The following is a 26,996-nucleotide window of genomic DNA, read 5'->3' as shown; positions in this document are numbered from 1 at the left end:
GACAGCTAATGCGCAAGATAACTTCAGGAACATGTGATAATTTAGATGAATCATACTGTTTACGGGCTCAGTGGCAGACCTAATCAAAATTTATAGTTTATCGGGAAGAACACGGCAGTCAGTGCCACGTTGTCAACAATGAATAGTGACTCCGGCTGCTTCGAAATATTTGCCCGTTGCCTAATCTGTCCCAGATACCTCCAATGAGCTCAATAATAAGTACGAGGCAAGAAATGCGATACAGTAGTCTTCAAGTTCCTAAACGTGGGGGCGTCAGTTCAAGCAGCTCGTCATTTAAGGGCCTGTCACTGAAAATCGCCTCAGACCGATCCGCGTAAGCTCAACTACTTTATATGAAGCTGGCTGCGTGGCTCACGAACAAAAAGAATGTATGTGGTGTATCATGGAAGATACTCGACATGGGCGTTGAAAAAATAATGCATTCATTCAGAAAAAAAAAAGGCAAAGCTTGCGCTAAGCCGCACAAGGCTTGAAACAGCGAAACTGGACGATTCTGAAGACTAATCTTGTTCCTTCTTCTAGGTTGTTTTCCTTTTTTGTTTAATCTAGTTCCTTCTAGGTTCTAGGTTCTAGGCTTTAGCTATAGGTGATGAGGGTTCTTTTTAGGCTGCTTCTCGGTCGTTGCTAGGCTTTAGCGAGGCGACGCTAGGTTGTTTGTATACGTTGATTCTCAACGCAGAGAGGTTCGAGTTAAAACACAGACAGTCAGAGACACGACACGGATGCCCAAACTCCAGAGACAGAAACTCGCGCTGAAATCGAGCCTTCGCACCTCTCAGACAGTCACAGTCACGACTCGGACGTACAAACTCCAGAGCCATTAACTCGCGCTGAAAACCAGCGTTCGCAGCTCTCATAGGTCGACCGGCATGTCGTCGTTGGTGTAGGCCTTCCATCGCTTCGGGGTCTTCTCGCAGCCGCCGTTGCCTTTCCCGTTCCCTCGAGTTGTGCTAACTGTTGCCTTCTTCCTCTTTAGTGTACCAGTGGTGAGTAGTGGAATTTAGCCAGTTCCTGTGGCACATATCTGATAGGCCACACAGGGCAGGCCACGCAGGATAGGTCGCACAAATTACGGCTGTCTTAAACAGCTTAGCTGTTAAAATGTTAAGCGGTTGTGTCAGTAAATGGGCTTCTTTTGTAAAATAGTCCTTCAATATTTCATCTTATGTGCGTGCTTCCAACACCGTGATAATAAACTAATTAGAATGAATGAATAAACTTTATTTAGGCTTAGTCTGGCAGTTTCCTCGGGCGGGGCGGGGGGAAGAGGGGATTAACCCCTGTCCCGCCCCACCCTTCGTCGAGGAAGATGGCGGTGCCTCAGGAGCATTGAAACCACACACTCGCGGCCTCTTAGCCGCTGCATGTGAATGCTCTGTCGAAGCGTCCAAATAACATAAGTGTAGGATTAAAACTTGCGTAGCGGCCGTGTTGTTTTACTAAGCTTGCGAGGGATATTACACGAAATAAAGCACCCTGTACGCTGTAGTACATTGTCTTCAAGTGCGAAATACGCACCTCTTTGCGGTCTTGCAGAGTTCCCCAATCCTCACGTTTTCTATTTCGCACTTAAAGACTCGGTAGACTAAGTGCAAAACTAAAGCCCGACAACTTGTACAGTAAAGAACAAGTAAAAAACAGCAAAGAACATTTTCTTTCAATGACGTCACTATTGCCGATGCCTGGCGTGGCCTCTACCATGCGTAGGCGTCGGCGACATGTCTCCTACTCGGCTGCGGTGCGAACGAAGATGTCTTCACCAGAGATGACGCGAACGGGTTAGTTTCTTTTATCGAATCCAGGTCGTATTCCCTCAGCGCCGTGACGTCCTTGTAGGCCTTGAAGAAAAGGCGAAACAAATAATGGATCATTGCACTGGCGTCGCCAGAGGGGGATGGTGTTGGGGTGTTCAACTCGCCCCCCCCCCCTCTGAAAATTTTCAATTTTGCATACATATATATATATATATATATTATATATATATATATATATATATATATATATATATATATATATATATATATATATATATATATATATATATATATATACATATATATATCGGTATAATACAACGGAGGCGTTGTCAACAGTGATATAAATATTTAATTCCCAACAGTTTCGGGAGGGGTCCTCCCTTCTTCGGGGGATGAGAAAACTCATCCCCCGAAGAAGGGAGGACCACTCCCGAAACTGTTGGGAATTAAATATTTATATCACTGTTGACAACGCCTCCGTTGTATTATACCCATTACCCGAGAAGAACTGGCCCATTGAACCATATCTACACTTATATATATATATATATATATATATATATATATATATATATATATATAGATATATATATATATATATATATATATATATATATATATGCCCACATACAAACACACGCACGGGCATAAAAAAGTGAACACCCCCTTCCCCCGCACCCCCCCCTCCCACGATGAAAATATTTGTGGCTACGCTACTGGATCATTGCACCTTCCGGTTTAATACCTGAACTGTCATATTAGTGCATATTGCTTAACAGCTATAGGGAAACTCTAAGCGTAATGTTGCCGTCGCCGTTATGTTCTTCTAAAAGTACGCTGCGATGGGATACTATCGCCTCCCGCGTATGGTACGCTGTGTGATGAAAGAAAAGCGTGCCTGGCAATTAGGTGAATGCGCCATTAGAGGTGAGGGAGAAGGTAAGCATTGCAGATGAAGGGATGGGAAGGTGGGGGGGGGGGGGCAGGTGTAGGTTGATCAGAGGTGTGCGCTCCATAGAAGAGGGGTACTCAAGCGCGCCCGATAGGAGGGGAAATGCAGGTGAAGCCTCCAGTCGGTTCGGTCCGATTGGGAGCGGCGGCGCGGCGACGGCCGTAAAAGGCGGCACGAGCCCTATCTTGCGATCGGCGGTGGTTCTAAATGCTGAACGAGCCGTTATGGCTGGTTCCGTGATAGCGAGCCGCGATAGCAATGAGTTGAAGTATTATTTTTCCTCTGTTTTCGGCAAGATGCCTGCCTGAACATATTGTCGCTTTCAAATTTTCTTTCGATTGTCACCTCTGGAATTGTTGCTGAGCCGTACTGCCCGCGTGTTACAAGAATAAAAATCACTTAGTGTTCGGCACCAGTCGTCTTCTCGTGTTTTAGTCTTTTCAGCGCTGTAATTCTGTTGAATTTGTAGAAGGTGATATTAGGAGACAAAGATTGAATATAGAATCGACTCACCTCGAAGTCCTTTCTGATGTGATCAAACTGATATGTGCTGTCGGGACTGACTGCCTGGGCCATGATTCCTTTAGGATTAAAGGCAGCCGCCAGAGAAGCCCGGCCGTAGCTTCTTCCCAGTTCCTCAGGTGAGTGCGCTTGGTTTAGAACATTCGTCCTGTATCCCCACTGATCTGAAAAGCAAGTAACATTGTTGAAAGGATCCTACCCTCAGTGTTCCGCGCAGCGTCGTAGAAGGGAGTGCGCCGTCTTGCGCGGCCTCTCCGAACACCCCCCACCCCTTCTTTTTTCTTTTTTTCACGTTGTTTCATAGATGAGCAAAATCCAACTGCTGCAGTGAGGGAAGCCCCAAGTTTAACGAGGAGGTCGGCTTTTCAGCAGCTCCTATTATCCAATTCAAGAAAGCCATTTATTCAAGCTATACCAAGCATAGGGTAAATCATGGCATCAGAAATTATTGCTTGGGTTGATCTTCAGGACCCGAATAAAGTTCATCATACCATACCCAGCCAGTTTTGAACGATAGATCTGAAGCTGCTTTCTAAACAGCTGCTCGGCTCCATTCAGGCCGGTCTTTTTCAATGCTGCTGAGTCCTTATTCAATCATTGGCTGTATCTTACGCTATGCTAAGCTCAGAACACTAGCGTGTCTGAAGCAGGCTGAAGAATGCTGTTCTCGCAGTCTAAAGTTTCATTTTCCTGTTTGCTTATTTCTAACCATTAAGATGCTTGGAAAATAGGAGGAGGAGGAGGAGGAGGAAATAGATAGATAGATAGATAGATAGATAGATAGATAGATAGATAGATAGATAGATAGATAGATAGATAGATAGATAGATAGATAGATAGATAGATAGATAGATAGATAGATAGATAGATAGATAGATAGATAGATAGATAGATAGATAGATAGATAGATAGATAGATAGGTGAACCTGACGGTCCGCGCAAATGATCGGCTCGCATTACAAACTACAAATTTGGAATGTCGTCCTGGAATGTCGGGTTAAAGCGACGAAAGCAGTGCTCAAGTTCTTGAAGACATCAGACTTGCACCGGCTGTTAAAGACCGATGGCGTTATCACGACTGCGAGGTGTGTGACTTTGTGCATGCTCGCTCTCCCTCTCTCCCTCTTTCTCTCTATCTTTAAAACTCCCGCATCGTTTTCCCCAGTGTAGTGTAGCATACTAGTCCTTCTAGACTGGTTAACATCACCTGCCTTTCCTTTGTGTGCTGTTCCTTCCTTCCTGTCTTGCGAACACACGTATCGCACACTGACAGCTGGGCCCCCCAAGTTATGAACTTTGATAACACTCCTAGTGTCCTCAAATCAGAGAGAGATCCACGCTATGTCGGAGTAAAAGTCAAGGATAAACATTATTTGAGTGCGCATGGAGTGCCTGCTTACCTGGTTGACTGCTATTTCGGGATCCCTGGTTTCCTCCTCCACTTCCGGGTACGCCGAGGAAGCCACCAGGACCTTGTGCTACGCTGGCATCCGGCTGTTGTGGTTGCTGCTGGCCACCACCCTGCTGCTGGCCGTCGCCGAGGTTTTGCTTGGACAGCGATCGCGCCATTGGGTTGGCCGGAACGCCGTGGGGCGCCAGGTGCGAGGTCTCCTCGACCACGAGGTGCGGCTCGTCTTCGTCCTCCCGGAAGGCAACGAAGCCCTTGTCCTTGCGGTAGTAGTTGACGAACACGAACCCGACGAGCACTAGCAGGCATGCGAACCCGTAGCCACGGAACGTGATCTGCGTGCCTGCAATATTCAGAGGTGGTACTGCACTCAATATAGCTTTAGCATTCCAATTTATTTCTCCTATAGCTCATGGTCTCATATATTATTACGACGATATATGATTCGCTGCTGCGGTGTACGAAGCTGCATCGTGGCTGAGGAAAGGGCTTACATCTCCAGGGGTCTACCGAGGCCCAGCGACACAGGAACGGATTTTCGTTTTTGGTTTTAAGCGCAATACAAAAGCATCGCAGCTTTTGCTATGCACCAAATGATGCCGCTGATTCACTGCATACGCAATGTACATTTTTTTTATTAGTACCATGCCGCATACACATAAATGCGAGAACCACAGTTACGTGCAGTAAACCACAATTGGTTGCAGAAATAATTGCACGTTGAGGTGGAGGAGACGTTGAGGTGAGAAGCATTGTGCAATCTAGCGCCGTTGCACACCCGTGCGAACGCAGCTGCTCCTCCTGTCCCGTGCCTCTCTGCGTCACATCGCTCCTTTGCGTCTGCAGTCACATACCCAAATTCCACGGGTATGACAGCGGCGCCAAGCGCTCTCGAGATGACATAACTCCCTACATCACAACAAATTTCTTGATTCTAATTCAAAATCACCAAAAACACTTGCAAAGAGCATTTAAGTGGACATAAACTTAGTGCGTCGCCTTTAAGGTTTCCACATAAAGAAAAAAAAGAGGTTTCCACAAGGCTTTAATGCTTCCACAAGATAATAAAAGAATTGCGCACCGAAGTAGTTAACGAATATTCCTCCGATAACGGCTCCGCAGCCGCGGCCGAGTCCGTGATGGAGACCCTGAAGGACACCCTGTGCCGATGACCTGAGGTTCGAGGGGTCGCTTGTGTGATGTAGGAGCAGCAGGCAGCCCACACAGCCGCATGCGTTACTCCTGAAAGTAGAGAGACGACACACGGGGCTGGTCACTAATCAAAAGTAAAAGCAGTCCACCATGAATGCATGACGAGACAAGCGTAAAGCGCGCACGCACGCACGCACGCACGCACGCACGCACGCACACACACACACACACACACACACACAACACACACACACACACGCAACACACACACACACACACACACACACACACACACACACACACACACACACACACACACACTTCTATTTCTAAGTCTAATTAAGAAACATTACACAAATATGTTGGTAGCGAGCAAACAGCTACATCATAGATGCACTGGTTTATAAATACTGGAGATCGTTTTCCGGTTAGGACATGTCAAGCGATAACACAAAACGTAGAAAGACAGGCATACACACACAGCCGCCATATATATCACTTCGGTGTAACTACAATGAGCCTGAGTAAAAAGCAGAATGGTTCAAATATGAAATCAAAAAGTTATCTCGTGGTATGGTGAATGAAGTGTTTCTACAGCATCGGTATAATTATTTTTTCCGCGATTGCTTTATTAATAGTAATTGCTGGAGTTTCACGTCCCAAAGCCACGATATGATTAAGAGGCATACCGAGGGCTCCGGAAATTTTGACGATCTGGTGTTCTTTAACGTGCACCTAAATCTAAGTATACGGCGCTCTAGCAGTCCTCCTCCATCGAAACGGGGCCGCCGGGACCTGGATTCGATCCCGCGACCTTCCAGCCAGCAGTCGAGCACCATAACCACTAGGCCACCGTGGCGGGTGCTACTGCTTTATTCAGACTAAATGAAGGAATAAGGAGGAAAACTGGTTTATGCGCAATTTTTCATGTACGCTTGTCAGGCGTGCACGCATCGGCACAAAACAATAATACATCTACGAAAGGCGCCACCGACCACCAGAGTATGCAGTGGACCAACCTTTTTTTTTTTCCCTTAGCTCTTGAGGTCCTAGATTATCCGGTGCTGGCAAGGTTATTGCCTTTCAAATCCGCGATAATCTGCGGCACTTTCAAATCTGCTGTCGGTAATCACCGCACTATATAAAGGCCCGTCTCGGTCTCTGTCCCAGACGGTTGCCTGTATCCCTGGTGTCGTAAACCATAAAGAGCGACGGCCATACAAACATCTCTTCCGGTGCCATCGCTTGGAGTGCCGCTCGGCTTTCTCGTTTCACTTTCTTTCTTTTTTCTTTCGGAAAGCACTAAAAGCAGGCATCAGAAAAATCAGGAACCAAGGGGAGAATCCCGGACCTCCGGCACGCAGCCAGACATCTACCTTTATTCCTGCGCATCAAGCACCTTTACCCACCTTCCCTACCTTCCCAGTCTTTCCCTCAGCCGCTCATTTCCTTCCTTCTTCCCCTCTCCTCTGAGAGTGCACTTAGGTCGCTTTGCTTGGTTCGGACCTGTTCTTCAGGAATCCCAATTTCCCCGCAAAGCAGTAAAGTTAAATGCATGTTAGAAAAAAAGAAAAGGGGGAAGGGGGTACATACGGAGAAAAAGAAGCCTTGTAAACGGTACCAAGTGCATTTAATCGCTTTGTGTGTGTGTGTTTTTTTAATTCTCTCACCGAAGGTCGGGCGGTTTTCGCAGGAGTGCCATCGCCGTTGCCTAGCAACCAAAGCGCATGAGAAGGAAAAGAAAATATGAGAAAGACCGGCGATCCTGCAATCCAGAACATCACCTCCTCTATATGCCATGTTTAATTTTTTAATTTTTACAGCGAAAGCTGTTATGAGATCATTTCAACGGCCGTTTTTGGCGTCGCAGTTGTCCGCCACCGCCGCCGCCGGTGTCCGTAACCACTATCGCTCGAAATAAGAAAAAATGCCCAGGATGGAACGGGGTTCGAACCTGGGCCCTCTGCGTGGGAGCCCAGTGTTGTACCTCAGAGCCATGCCGGATTTTTTTTTTCCTTTATTTCCGGTTGTACATCACATAAATGGTGCTTGAAACTGCGTTGCAAAAAGACGCTATACAGGCTTCATGTCCTGAAGGAACCACATTAACATATGTAATTTAGTGTGGTAGAAGAGTGAAATAACAACCACGCACACACAACGCGAATTCTGTAACCAGGCGTCACACAATGCGAATTGCGCAACGAGTGGGCTGTTGGATGCTTCTAACCCATTACAAGGGGCTCTACAATAATTCTTCATCGTCATCAGGCACAACACCAACAAAGTGCGCATAATGCCTTACATGTTTTTAGCGGGTACCACAGTTCTCCGTTGAATGACGAAAAGGGCATAGTGGCTATTTCCTCACTTCACAGAAATTATGATGAGTTATAGCGTAGTGGGTTCCTCGCAAGTGCACTTGCATTGGTTGCCACGGAAGCCCATAAGCCCATCATCCATTTCCTCAGGGTCTCAATAAAGTTATTCCCCCCTCTCTCTGTCTCTCTTCCTCACGTCAACGTATGTTATATTGCATGGTGGGAGAGTGAAATAGCGACCGGCGTCACACAATGCGAACTACGTAACTGGTGAGCCGTTAAAAAGCTTTCAACTCATCACAAAGGGCTAAGCCACAATTCTTCATCGTCATCAGTCGTCACGTAAACAAAGTGCGCATAATGCCTTACATATGTATAGCTGTAACCTCGCTTCTGCACACAATGACGAATAATTGCGTTGTAGGTGCTTCCCAACCTCACAAATATTGTGATTTATGGCGTAGTGGGTACCTTGCTAGTGTACTTGTATTAGTAGACCTCCTTGTAGTAGCCCCAAGAGAGTTTACAACGGGCTCTAGAAGTGCCGCTCTTCCAGCTTTCGCTGTGACTGCGCTGCGCTCTCCGTGCAGGCCTGGCGTTTTCTTCGTCTTTATATATATATATATATATATATATATATATATATATATATATATATATATATATATATATATATATATATATATATATATATATATATATATAGTAGTGGGAAAAGAATCACGCGGACCCGATAGAATAAGGAATGAAGAAAGAAACTACGACTTTCGTTGGTTTGGCACTGTATATGTTCACTAACGTTTCGTCTGGTGGACCAGACTTTGTCAAAGTCGTATATATATATATATATATATATATATATATATATATATATATATATATATATATATATATATATATATATATATATATATATATATATATATATATATATATATATATATATATATATATATCTGTCCTTCACGGTGAGCATCAGGGGCCCAAGAAACCTTTTCATCAGGCCACCCGTCAGTGTCATTCATGCTCCTATTTGTCAAAGCCTCCAAGCTCGCTTTGAGAGATAAAAAAAAAGCAATACGGTGGGGATATGAACGAAACGGAGGGATGATGACAACAAAAAAATTTTAAAAAAAGGGAAGATGGAAGTAAAACTGGCGACTTGCAAAGCAGCTCCGAGGCTCGGCAGATGGCAGTTGGTGTGCCACTGTTTTGCTCGTGCCCCCACTATATATATAAGAGATCCTCGAGCCACTTTCTGGGCAGTTCGCGGTTCCCAGGCACGCGGCTCGTTATGAAAGCTTTCAGCGAAGTTTTATTTCGACCGTGCTCGCTTCGGTTACTCGCGGGGGCGTTCTACTCGACCGAGTGACGCTCCCTTTTTATGGAGACAGAAGCCAGTTTCGCTTGGCGCAACTACGCAGGAAGCTAACTTCAGTTTTTTAAGTAGCACCTTTTTCGCGCATTTTTGTCGCCGTTATTGGTATTCTTGCGTTTTCTTTCGGCATTATGATTGCACTGTGTACAGCTACGTGCAAGTTGATAAAGGCACGCTAGGCATAATATGTTTTAGATGCGTTGGAAATGCCCATCATTCCTTTTTTTCTTTGTGAAGGAGGAGGGGTGTGAGCGGGCGGGGGCACGGGCTGCCTTACATACAAATGCTTATGGCTTCAAGTTTTTTTGGGGGGTAATTGTTGCAGACGTATGAATAAAATAAGATATTGAATATTATTTAACAGAAGTGTGCACTAAACAAATCCAGGTAGCCCTACGTGGCTTAGATGCTACAACGAATAGTTATGATTTTTTTATTTTTGTAAAGAGATTAGTATAGCAATTATAGTCTTTTGGAACATTACACTCCAGCTTGGTCGCTCTTTGCATTTTATGTTTCGCATTGCCAACTGACAGGACAGTACCACAACGGGTAATTGTTAACAACCGTTGACGCGGAAGCAGGGCTCTTTGGGTGCGCGTTGTGGTTATCAGCAGAACACGTGAAAAACCCTGGTGATAGCAGTAATTATGGTTACCTCAGCCCGATACCTCTGAAGACATTCAGGATAGTTACTTACGTGTAGAAATCAGCGCGGCCTGCATATACTCAATACATTTTTGTCAGGCTATCTGCATTTTCGTATACTTCTTCTTAGGCTATGCTAAATCTACGTCATATCCAAAGAAAGACTTCCTTAACCCTACTCTCTATGGTCCACTGCGGTGCATAAGCATTCGAGAGGGTTAATAGCAAAGTATTCGTAGACATTTGTACGTCTCTATTCAGGTCACTGATTGTCTCCATGAAATGTAGTTCGTGGAACAGCGTCAGTACACTTCCTGTATAAACAAGTCAATCAAAAAGAGAGAAAAGAAACAGGAAAGGTATGCTGAGCAGCCATCTTCCTCAATGAATGGCTAATTATGTTTACTAGCGAGTACTTCATTTCAAAGTTTATTTGCCGATGGAGGCGAAAATGCTTGAGGCCCATGTACTTAGACGTAGGTGCACGTTAAAGAACCCCAGTTGGTATAAATTTCCGGAGACCTCCACTACGGCGTGCCTCATAATCATATCATGGTTTTGGGACGTTAAACCCCAATAATAGTTAATATAAAGTTTAGTTGCCTTGTAGCCATACGCGCCTTCCGAAGGGTTTTCTTTTTTTCCTCTGCAAGGACTCTTGCATATTGAAATGCATGTGGTGTTTGCGTCAGGAATGACAACGGCGAAAACGAACAGAAAGAAACAAAAGCTGCCGTCGGGGCGAGAGTTTTTATATTTACATGCGAAAACATTACGCTCCAACATATAGGCCTTGGGATGAAACCAGAATCGCGAAGGCCTGCCTGAGTCGTGCGCTTAAGAAGCGTAATTCGACGCCTTGCACACAAGCGAGCGGCGAACTAACGAAGTAGAGCTGCCACTGCTGTCACGTATGAATGAAAGTAACAAATTTATATAAAATATACTAAAAATTCTGGCTCAATATGAATTTTGAGCAAATCACGACTCGAGCTTACTCTGGTTTCACATAATTTGTAAGCGTCTACAAAGGGGCGGGTGTACGGTAGTTCGAAAGTAGTAATTCACGATGCACCAAAAAAAAAAAAGTAAGTGATCTAAAATGGCAGAGTTGAGCACACTGGCTACGGATGCTTTCGCTTGTTCAGCAAGAAATATGAGTATAGAGGTCTGTGATACGAGTTTTTATTGAATAAACACAAAAACTAAGCTACGATGTATTAGCCCCCGTATTTAAAAAGAAAAGAAAACACATTTGGATGCAATTCCAAGACACCAACGCGGTGTATACGATGTCCGAACCGTCGGAGAGACAACACTACATCAATTTGAAACAGCACTACGCCCACAGGTGCAGACATTAAACTGCGCTATAGGGTGCCCAGATAACGTTTGCCAAGCCGTTTTTTGTTCGTTTTATAAATATTTTTCTTGAATTAAGAAAGTACTTCGTACATACACATTATGTTGTGGGCGGAATAGGTCAGATGATCGAACACTGTGTAGGTCTAATGACCACATATTTGATCGTTTAGTGTTCATCTTTTTTTTAATGCGAAACATTTCTTAGCGAACCTCAGGCACTTCGAGCGTTTCTATCTATCTATCTATCTATCTATCTATCTATCTATCTATCTATCTATCTATCTATCTATCTATCTATCTATCTATCTATCTATCTATCTATCTATCTATCTATCTATCTAGCCGCCTACGTCTGAGTGCTCTCGTGGTCGCATCCTTAGCTGGGCGTAGACCAAAATTGGCATGGGAGGGTAAGAGGGTTTGACGAATATGACTGTCTGGTCATGACATGATTAACGTGTAAATCCAGTCGCGTACGTCGTCATATCCTCTCCTCCAGACACATGTGGCGCATACCCCTATACCACCGGCCACGGTAAGCGGGTATGCACCACAGGTGATTGACGGTTTATATCTTCGCAGGAATAGCGAGAACATAGGAGGTTGGCAGGGATCCCTTGGTATACCGCAGCCTCTGCTGCGCGCTCTAAGCCAGTGCAACCAGCCTCCGCCATCGCGCAACCAGTACACCACCAGCGCACACATCGGAAATTTAAATGCGAGAGCGTTACGAAAAATAGGCATCGGCAGTGCTGACCCGACGAATACAAAGAATAAAGATCAGGATTCCAGCAGGAATCGAACCCACGTATTGTGAGTGGCAGTCAGGTATTCTACCACAGAGCCACGCCGTGCCTTGAAACTGCTTTAAAAAAAGACCCTATGCAGGTCCAATGGTGCAACGTCAATTGTGGTTGCTGTGCTGCTATTTAATTTTATAACAAAGGAATAAACATTACATATCCTATATTAACGCGATCGCGTTAAAGAGCTCGTATCGCAGAAATTCCGCCGTCGGCGTCGGCGCCGTTGGTTGTGAGCGAAAAATCATCATCTTGTCCGTGACCGAAAAATCGAAAAAGCTGCAAATAAAATAAATAATAAAAATGTTGGGTCCGAGTGAGAATCGAACCCACGCCGTCTGCGTGGCAAGCAACCACACAGCCACGCCTCTGCTTGGAGCTGCACTGAAAGTAAGTTTCATGCTTCCCAAAAATACGCGTCCTGTATACAGGTGTCACAGTACGAGATGTAATATCGCAGTAATATTGCGTGGTACAAGCGTACATTGCCATCGGGCGTCACACCATGTCAATATCATAAAGACTTGGTGGTTTAAAGACATCCACCCATTACAAAAGGCACAGACATTACTGCGCGTATTCCCTTAAGGCCACGTAGTGGATGCATCGCAACTTCGAAAAAGTTTCTGGTTTAAAGCATGCTACCCATTACATAAATCACACACCTTAGTGCGCGCTTTCTGTTAAACACTCTTAGTCTTCGAAGTGCGCACTAGGGGCAGGATATCGCTATCGCGTTCAACTCTTAAAGGCGAAGCTTAAGCGTCCCCCAATTTTTGATACAGGCGTCATGCCGGGTTAACGTCAGTTGTGGTTCCATTGTTGGATCCGCTTTTATAGAAGTCTAATAAACGTAACATTTGTATTTCTATGGTTCAGCAAGCTATTTTCAATCGTTGATCGACTCCTGAGGAATACGCTAACGAAAGTTGCCTATGATATTCACATCATCGCACCGTAATGTGCACTTCGTTTCGATAGTATCATAAGTTACTTTTTAAACGCCAGTGTATTGGACGTGCCTGGTAAAGCCACGATTGGCACACAACTACGCTTAGAAAAGCACGTCGATCCACCTCGTAACGTTTCCGCTCAAAGACAAAAAAAAATGCAGCATAAAGAACTACTCACTGATTGCTTCGCATGAAACCGATTCCCACAAGGCATGGGATCTGCCGAATTTTTTTTTTTTTTTCGTTAGCATTGGCTGGGGGCAAACGACCAAAGCATCTGGCCGAGTGTGCAGTGCAGTCTCTTAAAAATGCGGCAGGGCAGCGACGATGCTGGTTTCTGTGCGATAACGCATCGGTCGCTTGCAGGTCGCACAAGCAATAACTATCGCTGTGATGAACCGCCGCGAGTGAAGCATATTGTTTGTATATATGTATACATGGTACGTGAGGGAAAACTACAACCACGGTGCGCAAAAGGGCATGTCATGTAGTACTTTCTTTTTGTACTACGGGGGCATCTGTAGTAAGCAGAAAAACACTAATACTTAACAGACAGAATGTTAGAAACAGTCTAATCGGAGGCTTTGCAAACCGATCTACAACTTTCTCATTGTAATCTTCGTCCCAGCTTTGTTGCCTTCAAACGTTGGTTAATTAATCTTGCCTAATTAAGCAACTAAGCGAAACACACAAAAAAAACGGCTTACTCCATGCAACATGCATTTGGTCGCGTCGTCATTGAGTGCGTTGACATATTATTAAGCTAAAGTTAGCCGGAGCACCCTGTATAAAACTGTGCCAGAAGCATTAAAAAAACAAACCTGTAGTCTTGTTTGAGCCTTCGCACACGTTCTACACCTGTCATTCATTCATTTGTTGGTTTAATCGTTCTTCAAACACTTTCAATGCATGCGAAGATTTTATAGTTTAGGTGAACTGGTCGCGTCACACGACAGAGAAACAACACTTATAAATCGACACGTCATCGTTTCTCAAAATTTCTCAGTTTTCAGCGCACAGCTTGCCATACTATCATATTATCTGTCGAACAAAACAAAAAGAAAAAAAATTACAAGAAATATCAAAAGAAGTTCATGCGGCGACCACCAGAATACGATGCCGCCCCTTTGAAGAAGCTGCACTTCTAGATTCTGCGCGAAACCCAAGGTACAAACGACCAGAAAAACACAACGCACTGTGAACAAAAGCAAAAACACCCAGTCGTCTCCATTTCCCAAAACGCTTTAGTCTACTTCGAACACAAAAGAGAGCGCCTGAAAAGAGGCGAAGTGGAGAGCCCCTGATGGATCTCTCCCTATAGATGGTCGGATTTCGGTGCCGCCGACCGCAAACACCGAATAAATACATGGTCCAAACGTGATCGCCATAAAAGGGCCCAGCTGGTCTCTCTTCAAAAGACATTATCATCCTCGGCGTGCAATAAAATTACTATGAATCACGCGGTATTGATAAGCCGCGGGTGGTCTTCTCACGATAGCGCGCTTCTCCTTCGAAATTCTTGCGAAATGCCGAGATTCAAATGAACGAGAAGGCGATATCAAAGTTGTACTTTGAGACTAATCGAACGCTCCGCAAACGCACGGCAGCTTTCTTTCCTTTTTTATATATACCAGTGCACTTTCAATCCTGTCGTTGAGCAGTGGTACAATGTGACAGAATCCAGAAAGAAGAACAATCAATAGACAACACCCTTGTCCAGGCATCAGAGGGCTTCCTTGGTCCCAGTAGCTTCCTTTTCTCTAACAATGTGTTATGTCAAAGAAATATCGATCCTAAATCGTCTGCGTGCTTCAGGCTTCCTTCTAAGACGTCTAAAAATAACTTGCGTTGTATCTGCTCTTCCATAACGAACTCTGAATACAAAGGATCAAGGACAAAAAGAAGGAGAAAGCTGCGTGTTCATCCTTTAAGGAAAATTGAAATTGAAAGCAGGAGCACAAGCGAAAAAGCAATAAAAAGGATGAACTCCGATTGCGATGTGGCCGAGTTCGTTGCCTTGGTTACGGTGCAGGAAGTCTTACCGCTGGGTACTGGAGTCTTTCTTTGCCAGCGCGTTCCTTTCTTTTAAATTTGTCTTTTATTTTCTTGCACAGAAAAAAGGAAAATGGGTAGTAGGATGAGAAGAACGTCAAGCGTTTCTATATTTCGCGAAGGGACCGAATGAGCAAGTGTCAAGATTTTTATGAAGAAATCTGCGACTAGCATCAGCGAAATCTCATTACCCGCGCTTGTCGAAGAGAACGCAAAGGGCAGGAGGTAAAAAAGTAGCGAGGTGGGCAAAGTATGTGTAACTTCTGGGAACGGAATTATCGCAAAATCAATTCGTGCGGGAAGAACGAGTTCATTTCCACGCAATGATTGCCCAATATGCTCCCAAGCCCGTTAGCACGGTAAGAAGCAATGGTGCTCAAGAAATTTTCAAGTAAAGATCAGACACATTTCCTACTTAAAAAAAAAAAAAACACTGTCCTTATTTCGCTTTTCCACCCGCATTCTGAAAAGGACAGCCCGAAAAAGCGTCGTCCTGACTGTTTGTGTGTACACTCTAATGACTACAGTACTCTCGCACAACATATATTTTTAAAGAATTAACAAAACAGCATAAAGAAACCAATTGAACGACAATGTTATGCTTCATGGCCGGGGAACTGAGGCGGCCGTCTCAGCAATAGACATCCTGTACAGGCAATCCTTATGGTAGCAATGGCTCTTGACTTGGGCGAGTTGGTTCATAATTAGTTGCATGCAGCGCGAGTGAGACGATGGTGAAAGACACGTAGACATAACCGAGCTCTCGTGTGACTATGTGTTTTTTCTCTTAGTCATCAGTGGCACTGCATGTAGCCAAACTACTGTCGGCTTCCCTGGGAATGTGCTATTGCACTGGGACATCCAATATCTTGGCCTTGAACGTTTTATTGCTTTTATTCCTTTAACCAAACAGGCTATTGAGAAACGTACTGCGCACTTAAGCAAGCCTAGCGATCAACCGTTGCTTGAAAATGGCGTAATTTAAAGTGGAACGATTGGGCGACATAGCTCTTTACCTAGGCGCCGAGAAGTTCACCTGTGTAGAACCATTCGATTACATGCTGAGATGCAATAGATAAAAAGAAAAGAAATGTTTTGATTGCGGGATATACGCATATTTGTAAGTTGACTGAATTATCTGGCTTTAAATCTCAAAATGCACGATATATTTTTTAATCATTTCCAGTTTTCTCTGGGAAACACTCTGTGCGCTACTCTTTCCAGCGAGATGTCTGCTGCTTAAAAAAATACAGAACAACAAAACCGCGAACACTTGAGTAAGACGCATTCATAGTTTGGAAGGCTAAGCGCACAAAATACGGTCAAAAGAGCGACAAGGTTCATTCTGTTGTAATTTTCTTTTCCCTAGTGCTTCGAGCACCTGGTCTTTAGAATCAACTTAATTCTAGGGATGGGCGAATATTCGGGCGTTTCGAATATTCGAACGAATATTACAGTATTCCAATTCGCTTCGAATTTAGATTATTCAAAATTTCGAAGTATTCGGAATGAACGAATATATGTGTACATTTGACCGCACATAACCTTTGTAAAGGTAATTTCACTGCAGCGTCTGATTGTTGTGCAGTGAAACAACCCAGTCAAGGGAAATCTGGACTGTCGCGAAGCCACACTTTAAGGCTAAATGTATATATCAGTAAACACACTTGTACGAACGTCGATTTAACGAATATTTCAGAATAACGTACTTTTAGAAAATCCCCGGCGATTTTCTTATGCATTCTATGCAAAAATCTTTCAGTTAAACGAATTTCAGAATAGCGAATTTTTCAGTTGAACGAACTTGATCCGCGGACCCAGGCTCATTTTTTAATTTAATTCAACGAAGTTTTGTGCACTGCAGCACTGGCATAGCCGATGCGAGCCGCCACTAAATCGCCCATCCAACGGCGGCAGGTTCAAATCCTGTAACTCTAGCCAAGGCGGTAGAGTATGTTAGAAAGTTGCGAGACTTCGTGTCTCAGCAACAAGCTGTGCCAGAGGCAGTGCACAGAAACGTAGACTCTCTGGAAAGCTTTGTCTTTTCTTGCGCTTTAAGGGCACCAGTCCAAATGAAAAATTACAGATTTCTTTTCAAAATAAATTGCATTTCACACTTTTGACTCTAATGTCTGCTGTGCCCAATGCTGTTCCATATTTTAGTGAATATTCAGTTTAGTGAACTTTCAGTTAAGTAAACTATTTCCTTGGGTCCCTTGAAGTTCACTCAATTGAGAGTTCACTGTATATATATATATATATATATATATATATATTTAAGTTTAAAAGCGTGTTATATGGGCTTATATGCGCTAAGTATAGTAATTTTTTAAAATGTAACGTCCACTTATAACTTGCACCCTATTCAAATCTTGATACTATACAAGGCTGCCTTCATTTCAAACCAAAAAAGTGACATTCACTCATATCTAGTTCCAATCCATTAAAAATATTGTGCAAGGTTCATGACAAAAATGCTTATTTTTCTTAATAATATGTGGTAAATACTATTCGAACTATTCGATTCGAAATTATTCGACCAAACCACTATTCGCTTCGGATTCGCTTCGAACCTCAAATTCACTATTCGCCCATCCCTACTTAATACAAGAGCTTCACATTTTCTGCTACTAGTGGCCCGAGCAGTGAGAGACACTTTTGTTTCTTTTCGAAGCACTTCCGGTCTAGTATACTTGCGGCTTTCCGAACATTCAGAAAATGTGTTTTAAAAAATAAAGCTGGCACGAAATCGAAGGTTGGGGTCCAATTTAAGAGCTATATTGGATACATGCAATATGGGAGCACAAGTTTACTTAGAATAACGGCCAATTAACTGTCAGGATAATTAATGAAAAATAATTGAACGATTTCACTGAAAGTGCAGACGCTATTCTTGTGAGCAGCTGCGATCACTGCGGCACCTGGCGGAGCACATCTCAACCACGCGCTTCTTTCTACGTGGCCTCGGAGATCTGCTTCGGCAGTGCGCGAATCACGAGGTTAACCCACGGAATACACCAGGGCACACGAGCGCCGGCGTGCGAGTGCTACTAACGGACACCTAAGTCAAGGATTGGGGTTCCCTTCAGATTTTTTTCCTCAGAACTTACTTCAGCAACAACAACAACAACAACAACAACAACAACAGCAGCAGCAGCAGCAGCAGCAGCAGCAGCAGCAGCAGCAGCAGCAGCAGCAGCAGCAGCAGCAGCAGCAACAACAACCACAACAACAACGACGACGACGACGACGACGTCAACGACGACAACAACAGGAATACATCATTGCGACTAAAAGAATATTTTGCTAAATTCCATGACCATTAAAATTTTTCATTACTCATAATTGGCACTTTAATTCAAAACAAATAGCGTAATAAGGAGTCAAAACATACGGAAAATATAGGACGAATTCACCATCTACTCGGCCGATCCCCTCCATTGGGTATGTGCCATGATGAGAGGTCAACAACAACAACAACAACAACAACAGCAGCTGCAAAATGACCTACTACACTGACCTTGAATGAATTCGAAGGGCAGCACCCACCAGGGGTTCTTCAACCAGGAGATGTAGAGGAATCGACATACGTTGCCGACGAGGCCGACACAAAGCACCTGTCGGAAATTGGTAATGCGATATGCAGGTTCATATTTTGTACTTGTAAAAACTGATGCACAGACACATATATATGCAGACACACGAAACCCCGCCCAAGATTACTGAAACATCTCTGCAACGCATTCCTCAATGTCTTCTTATGGTGTGGTGAATATCCTGACAGTGCACAAAATATCGCATTGACCATTTGACAGTTATTAAATAATGCTACTTTTAAATGCACACGCAGTACCCAGTTTGTCAGGTCATCATTCAAGTGACCTAAACTATCTGCGAGCAATTACTGTGTTAATAAAAATCACGAGTGGACAATAGTGGCAGCGAATAGTGCATATCTCGACGGACACAGCGCCGAAAGAACACTAAGTATACGAAGACCCTCGTCTTCAGGGACATTGACACAAAACTAGAAGTGCTACATACACAACCACATACAACAGCGACGGAGTTCGAGAGCTCAAAAGTTCAGCTTGCAAGATTGTATCTGAACACAAGAAAACTGAAGAAAATGTCCCTGAAAAAATGGCAGCAGGGACTAGATAAAATAAAAATTTAGTTAATCAAACAACTTTGTCTCAAGAGCAAAGCGCAGGTAACCAGTGCCACAGAGAAAGTTATTAAAACAGCTAGAATTCCGAGAGAATGGCGTGAAAGCAAGATGAACCTTATTAAAATGGTAAAGGAGATAACGATAAGGCAAACTCAATGTAAGGACACTAGTTACAGTAACGTCATTGATAAATGGAATGACATTGCAGGCCATAAAGTTAGAGCTGTTGAAGTGCGTGCAAAAGACACACGATATACTGGGAAAAGTACAAAATAGTTTAAGGCCAGGCCGCTGTTTAGAGGATAATACTCACTGCACAGGAAATTTAGTAACTCGGAATAGATGTTGGTGGATAGCACTCCTAGACATTAAGAAAGCTTACGACAATGTAGACAGATAAATACCGTAATATGTTATCTATCACGGGCGCCTAACTGCTGTGGGAGATATACAGGGTTAACAGAGTACAGATTGTTTTAGAAGGTCGTAAATGCAAATAGTTTAAACGATTCGTCGAGGTCACGAGAATCAATGTCCAGTAACTCCGTTATTGTTGATGCCCTATGTGGAGGACGTGGAGCGACGACTGAAGGATTTGGCTTATCTTCAATAAGTAATGGTCAAATAGTTAAATAAGGGACCTCGGGGCTGATGTATGTGGGCGACATAGCTTTACTAGTGGACAGTACAAGTCTTACAGGAACAGGCAAATCAGTGTGACAATGAAGCGACTCATCTGGACCTTAATTCTAGCCGAGGGAAGCCAGCAATTATCATTTTTAATAAAGAAATGCGTAATGATGTCATACGGATTAATCAACAGGTCATGCCTATAGTAAAGAGTTACTTATAGTTATTGTGGTGCACACATAAATTAAGTAAATACTTATGTAAGCAACAACCAAGATTATGGGAGAATATATACGAAGCAAAATTCACTGCTAACGAGACACAACACTTTGGGCTTATGATATATATGAAGTGGTGCGCGGAAATTTCAAAGGAGAAGTGACACCCGCTATCGCTAATATTCGGGAATGCTGATATGTGTTTGAAATTTGAGATTTGTTCAGTGTCGAAAGTTAGTCAAAAGTCACTGGACTGATTAGCATTGAATTTCCACAGAAAAGCCGCAAATTAGACAATACCATGTGATAGGGGCTGGGCTTTTTCGTTTGGATTGGGAGCAACGGCGATCCACGTTAATTTTTTTTTTGTTTTGATGAAAGACTTGGGAATAGGGCTTATAAGAAATGGGCAGCTAAAGAGCACAAATACCTGCAAGTAAAAAGCATGAACGCGCAGTTGACGAGAAGGTCAAGTCGGTAACAACGTACATGGTCATTGAAAGCGTAAATGTACAACTAGAAGTCATCACAAAGAAAGTGAGAGAAACGGAGGCTGCGTGTTGATGCGATGGATATAAAGACAAAAACAAAAACTACAATGGAGATTAGTCATCATGGGTGGCGGCCGACCTGCAGACAGCTTCGCCTTTTTAAAATGCCCACATCTTTGCTAAACCACTCGCTGCTTGCGTCCTTCCAAATCCTTACATTACATTTCATTCTATGAAGAACTCATATAGGAGCCGTTCTTCCGTCATAACGCGGCCCGGAGTGTTTTATTTCTTCGTGGAAAGCCAAGTAAAAATTTAATCTCCAGAACCGTATCGCACGCAGTTTACCCCCAGATTAGGCATCGGTGGAAAACAGGCCCGCGAGAATGCAATTTTTTTCCCCAGTTGCTATGATTAAAAGCCGCTTTCAGCGTTTCATATCAGGACTTACAGCTATAAATACAGAACGTGTCACAAAGCTGTTTTCCCCGAGAACATTTGTTTTTTTGTTTTCTTCTTGGGTTCATACTGAAGCGCTGATAGGATAAATATAGCTTTTTCCAAGGGCTATCAAACTACAACAAGAAGAAAGAATGGCAACTGCATATGAAAACGAATAAAACCTAAGTCGGGTTTTAAAAAAGGCCTAAAGAGTAGGCCCAGGTGAGAAGAATTTATAAAGAAAGGACAACTTCAACCTTTTTCTTCCAACTGTTCCATGAGGATGAAATGAAAGCCCTAGCTGACAAGCACGGACGTGCAGAACGTATATTCACACGGGCGACCTGTGTGAAACGCTTGCAATGACATGTACCGTACTTACTGACATATCACCAGCACCGGTAGACTGACTGTTGGCTAGTCTTGGCTGGCGAATATTGGCTAGCGAATATTGGCTGGCGAATATTGGCTGGCGAATATTGGCTAGCGTAGTTTAACCACTGGCGAATATTGGCTAGCGTAGTTTAACCTTACTTATTCGATAGTTTCCCATCAGGATGAAGTTTAAGCACCGAAAAGCAGAGACGTACACAGTGTATGTGTACCCTGCTTACCTTGACGTGTCCAATCTGGCGGATGAATCGGAAGCTGAAGAAGTAGGCGAATATCTCCGACACGTGGTTGATCACTGACGCCACACCGAAGAGCGTGGGCGTGCCGCCCAGGTCTTGCAGGTGCCAGAAGAGGAAGGTGAACACGAGGCCGATGCCAAAGCCCATGAACCACGTGACCACGAGGAAGGCGCCGTATCGCACCGTCGCGAACGATCGGAGCACGGCGAACCACTCCGGGAGCTTGCGTGTGGTCTGAGCAAACACCGTGCTCTGGAAGGAGACACGAAACAGATGGAAAAGATGTTTGTTATTGATTCGTTGTAGTTCAGTGTTGGACAGTGCTGCGAAATTTCGCGCACAATATTGACCCACTCAAAATTTTCAAAGATGGAAATGCAGCGGTGCCTTGTCACATGCAGAACGTACATGTGCAACAAATTATCTCGTTCACTGTAATTATATTGTTGTCACTCGTGCTGATGGTACAAACATAATTATCGAGGCTTATTGGGGCATCAGGCGATCGCGTGGCCATAGGACGCGTAAGCATTTATTTAAGAAATCAAAGAACAAAAAAAAGTGCAAAAAAGCAGAAGACCTCACAAACTGAAAACGCAGAGTAGACGCCTTGCTTACGCGCAATAAAACTTAAAACTAGTTGCGCGTTTTTTCTCGTACGCATAGTCAATAGCAACCGAATCATGACCATTGCGGGACAAAGACTGCTTATTTTTTTGCACAGAGGTGGTGTCGTTCAGATTGAAATAATAATAATAATAATAATAATAATAATAATAATAATAATAATAATAATAATAATAATAATAATAATAATAATAATAATAATAATAATAATAATAAATAGTCTTTGTTCAGGTTTAGCTGCCGTTATACGGATAATTTTTCTGACAAAGTGATTTGGTTCAGCCTGTCGCCAAACACCTTTTACACATTCGGTATGAATTTCTTTAGAACACTTAAAAAAAAGACGAAAGGAAGAAAACAGCTGTTCCAGTGATCGCATACTCCGCAAAAACCCCATTTTAGGAACAAGAATAATTAACAGAGTGAAATAAAGTGTATAATTTGCCACTCTCAATCGCCAATCGCCAGCCGACACCCTCCTGTTACTACAACCCGTCGCTAACACCGACACTATACCTCAGTGGAATCGACGTAAGCGATGACTCACCTTAGTCGTCTCCGGCTGTTTTTCTTCCTGCTTGGGCCTCGCCTGTGGTATGCCCGGCGCAATGTCCTCGATGGTGATGGGCTTGCTCGCGTCGCTGTTCATCACCACCTGCTTCATGACGATGTTGTCGTCCGGCCCGGGCAGGTCGGGCTCGTAGTCGAACTTGAGCTGCGTGGCCGATATGAAGGCGCAGCCCATGAGCACCGAGAAGGTGGCGAAGCAGATGGTGTAGTTGCGCTCCTTCTCGTACGGACCGCACGGGTGGTTCGGAAACGAGGTCGAGTGGTCGAGCGCGATGCCCACGAAGAACATGGCCACGCCCCAACCGAGCGATCCGAACATGCGTTGGCGACCGTAGTTGTCAGTGTTTTCCCCGAGGTGTGAGAGGGTCGCCGCGTCGGCGAGCGTGATGGCCGGGGCGCTGAAGTACTCGCCGAGCACAATTAGCAGCAGGAGGAGGAAGAAGACCTCCTGCACGTCTTCGTACTTGTACACGATCGAGCTGAAGGGAGGCGAGATGTAGGACGTGTGCCGCTCCTGGTTATAGTTAAGCGTGTACTCGACCGTATTGGGCGACTTGCCGACGACGTAGTTCGGAGGAAGCTGCTTGGCTTTGCTCCGCCCCCTCTCCACCTGAGGCAGAGAGGGTGCCTCGGTACTCGAGTGGACCCTCTTGTCCCGTGTCTCCGGTAAGGAATCGGGAGGCTGCGGCAGTAGTTCTTCTTCGGCCGCGACGTCCATCCAGAGGTTCTCCTGGACCGCAGACACGCTGCGGCGGTAGCGGTCGTTGCCGCCTGTGTCGGGAGAGTACAGGACGTGGTGCGTGTCGTTGTAGTCGATGCACGACGCGGCGGGAGGCTGCACGAAGGCCAGCGAGAGCGTGAACACGATCCAGCAGGCAAGCGAGCCGAGAAGGATCGCCTTGCCCTTCTTGAAGCGGTCGGCCACTCCTCCCCACATTGGGGCGCTGATGAATTCGACCAAGGGCCGAATGCCGATGAGCAAACCACTCTGCGTGGCGTTCATGCCCATCTGCTTGAAATAGACGGCTAACAGCGGAAAGAGCGAGCCGAACGCTGAGAAGAAAAAGAAGTAGAACGTCTTGGAAACGAGGAGGTCCTGGTTTATGCTTGTGAGAAAGCCCTCGACGAAGTTCTGTGGTGGGTGGAACGGCGGCACGGGTTGTTCTGACGGTGGCTGTTGGCGTTGGTAACTTTGGGTGTTCGACACAGTTCTTTCAGAATTCCCGGGTGCCCCCGATGGTGGGCCTCTGTTGGCACCACCGCCGTCTTCATCGTCGAAGCTTTTCATTCGAACCATTGTGGCACGCACTGTTAAAACGTAACTCGCAGCTGAGTTTCTATTGCTTGAACAACACAGTAGAGCGCTAGTGTTAGACACGTACCAACATAGTTGCGCTATGAGCACGGAAGACAGTTGACATTTTGGTCGAAGGTAGAGTTTCCTGGAGAAGAAAAGTGTGAAAAAGCAGCATTATTACAGAAACGCCAAATTCCTGTCGTAAAATGTCGACAACGCACTCTGTAATCAGCGTCTACAAACGTGCTGTATATAGTATTAGGTGTGTGGTGTATTGCTCGACAAACCCACGCAGTTCGGCACATTTCAAGGTCGTCCTGCACTTTGCCGGATTTTGATAACCAGGCTGCTGCATCTTGATTCCTTAAAACGGCGATGTGCAGAATGGAAGCGCTACAGACGGACTTTCGATTGAACGGTTCAACACATATCGCTTTAAAGACACACAATTACCACTAACGGTAATTGTGTGACCCCCCCCCCCTTGCCCTACACACACATCCCTCATTAATCTCAACCGACTTGTCCCTCTCGCTGCTCTTATTTTCTTCACTGGGGCTCGATTCGGTGTTTCCTTCTATGTTACACATACATCGGCTCGCGCATTTAACTACGGCTCTATGAGCGTCAGGTTGTTACCACCTTTCGCGCATAGTGCCCAAATCACGCGACCTATAATGGCTCTCTCTCGCGCCTCTGCTGCCGCGAAAAATGTGTTTTCCGGACCTAGACGCAGCAACGCGCGAACAAGCGTGCTCACACGGCGTCATTGGCTGTTCGGAGAGGGGGGCGTGGAGACGGCAATGGCGCTCGCCTGAGCGCTGCCGAGGGAAGGGAAGACAGGCGCCCTCGCAGAGAGCTCACGATCGAACCTCGGGTTGTCAATTATTTATCGAGAAATGAAAGTATGCCAGACGGAGTGGCCGCCGTCAGCTGATCGGACTTCTTTCTATCACTTCCAACTGGCACATGCCATGACGTGAGTGTCCATGCCAGTAATAAAGGGAGATCGAGATGCAGCGACATGCGGGGGGAAAAATATAAAAAGAGGAGGAGGGGAAGATGAGCGCCCGGCAATGGCGCGCGCGAGGCGGGTTTTCAGATCAAGGCATGTGGCTGCAATTTCAGATTCTTTTGAAACACTTCTATTCCGACGCATGGATACTGTACACTAGTTGAGGAAAAGCAAAGGAAATCGCTGATACTAATACAAAGTTGTTGTGTTCCTGTACTAAGTAACGTAGGTTGGACCAGGATAATCTTGCGTAGCTGTTAATTACGACAGTGACCACTTTGTCTACTACCTCTGGTTCTATCCATACGTGGTTATCAACTTATCATACCGAGAAATTAGCAAAAAAATATTGTGTATGTTTCCAAATGCTGTGGTATGTTGCACGTTAACGAATAGTTACTGCCAGACGCGAGAATGAATTTATCGCGCATTACTCCACGTACGGCCGATCGCTTTCAAGCAGATTGCTCGCATTCGCCGTCATAGCTGAACTTCGCACCTAGCTTTTTGCCCACTCGCCTTTGTTTCCCCACTTCTTGTTAAAAAAAAAGGAAAACACATTTTCCCAATCCAAGGTCGCGCGCACACCATGCAGTTTGTGTTGTTGCGTGTTCGCGCAATGCCTCAGACTCGGGCTGCGCGATAATCAACAACTTCTTGTTGCGAGCGCTCGGATCAAGGACGTTACTTTAATTCTCCTACACTATAGGTAATGAAGTGCGATGGCAAGTAGTATAAGTGTTTCAACCACCGGCGAGGCGTCCTCGAAACCTGAAATGTCCCTAACGTGGAACGAAGTAATCGTTTAGTCCGAGATGATAGGAGTGTTTCGGCCATCATTGAAGAATATTAAGACGTTATCTCTTACACTATAGGAGCACAATGTCGGCGACAATTAAAGAGAAAAAACAAAGGGGGGAAAATTAGTGGAGAGGAGAACCGAAAGAGAGCGGGAGGACAGGTAGCCGTACTTGCGCCCTTTCGAGAGAAGCCCATTACCGGCCGGACAAACGACGAAGCGAAACCTTACCAGCGCAGCGGGCGGCGGGCCCGTCCGTGCGACTCGCCGCAATATCCTCTCGATCTCGAAAGAAGACGTACCCCAGGAGAGATTGGTCGAGGCCAGCAGCAGCACCGGGGGGTGCCTGAGAGGAAACGGCGGCGGCTGGGGCTCGCGGTGCGCTCGGACCGCAAACCCTGGGAACGAGAATCGCGCTCTGCGCATGCGTCGGCTCTACTTTTTCCGCGGTGGGGCATCGCGTTCGACTGCGTGGCGCGGTCGAAGACGAGCGCCCGTGCGAGCACCGCCCGACGAGAGCCGATATAGGGCGATTTTACCTTGCCTCGTGTGAGTCGGGACGGCTGTCAGTTTCGGCGTTTGGCATATGCGAAATGGGTCTGCGTGGCTGACGCGTCGGATATCACGCGGGAAGCCACTGATGACGGAAGTACTAATGATTTGTGGGGTTTTACGTCCCGAAATCACGTTCTGATTATGAGAGACGTCGTAGTGGAGAGCTCCGGAAAATTTTGAACATCTAGTGTTCCTTAACGTGCACCTAAACCTAAGTA

General features: G+C 45.1%; 1 protein-coding gene across 1 annotated transcript; it reads right to left on the bottom strand.

The window, feature by feature from the left end:
- Positions 1 to 685: 685 nt before the first annotated feature.
- LOC119393818 (major facilitator superfamily domain-containing protein 6-like) lies at positions 686 to 26,621 on the bottom strand. The gene is given in 9 exon segments (XM_037660997.2): positions 686 to 1,859; positions 3,244 to 3,416; positions 4,653 to 5,003; positions 5,742 to 5,843; positions 5,846 to 5,902; positions 18,853 to 18,949; positions 21,898 to 22,167; positions 23,090 to 24,554; positions 26,455 to 26,621. Coding segments are annotated over 8 exon segments (2,514 nt in total). The 5' UTR covers positions 24,410 to 24,554; positions 26,455 to 26,621; the 3' UTR covers positions 686 to 1,715.
- Between the last annotated feature and the right edge of the window lie 375 nt (positions 26,622 to 26,996).

Source organism: Rhipicephalus sanguineus, chromosome 5, assembly GCF_013339695.2.
Source record: "Rhipicephalus sanguineus isolate Rsan-2018 chromosome 5, BIME_Rsan_1.4, whole genome shotgun sequence".
NCBI lineage: Eukaryota > Metazoa > Arthropoda > Arachnida > Ixodida > Ixodidae > Rhipicephalus > Rhipicephalus sanguineus.
Note: the sequence above shows the minus strand (reverse complement) of the source record. Positions and strands in the feature narration are given on the sequence as shown.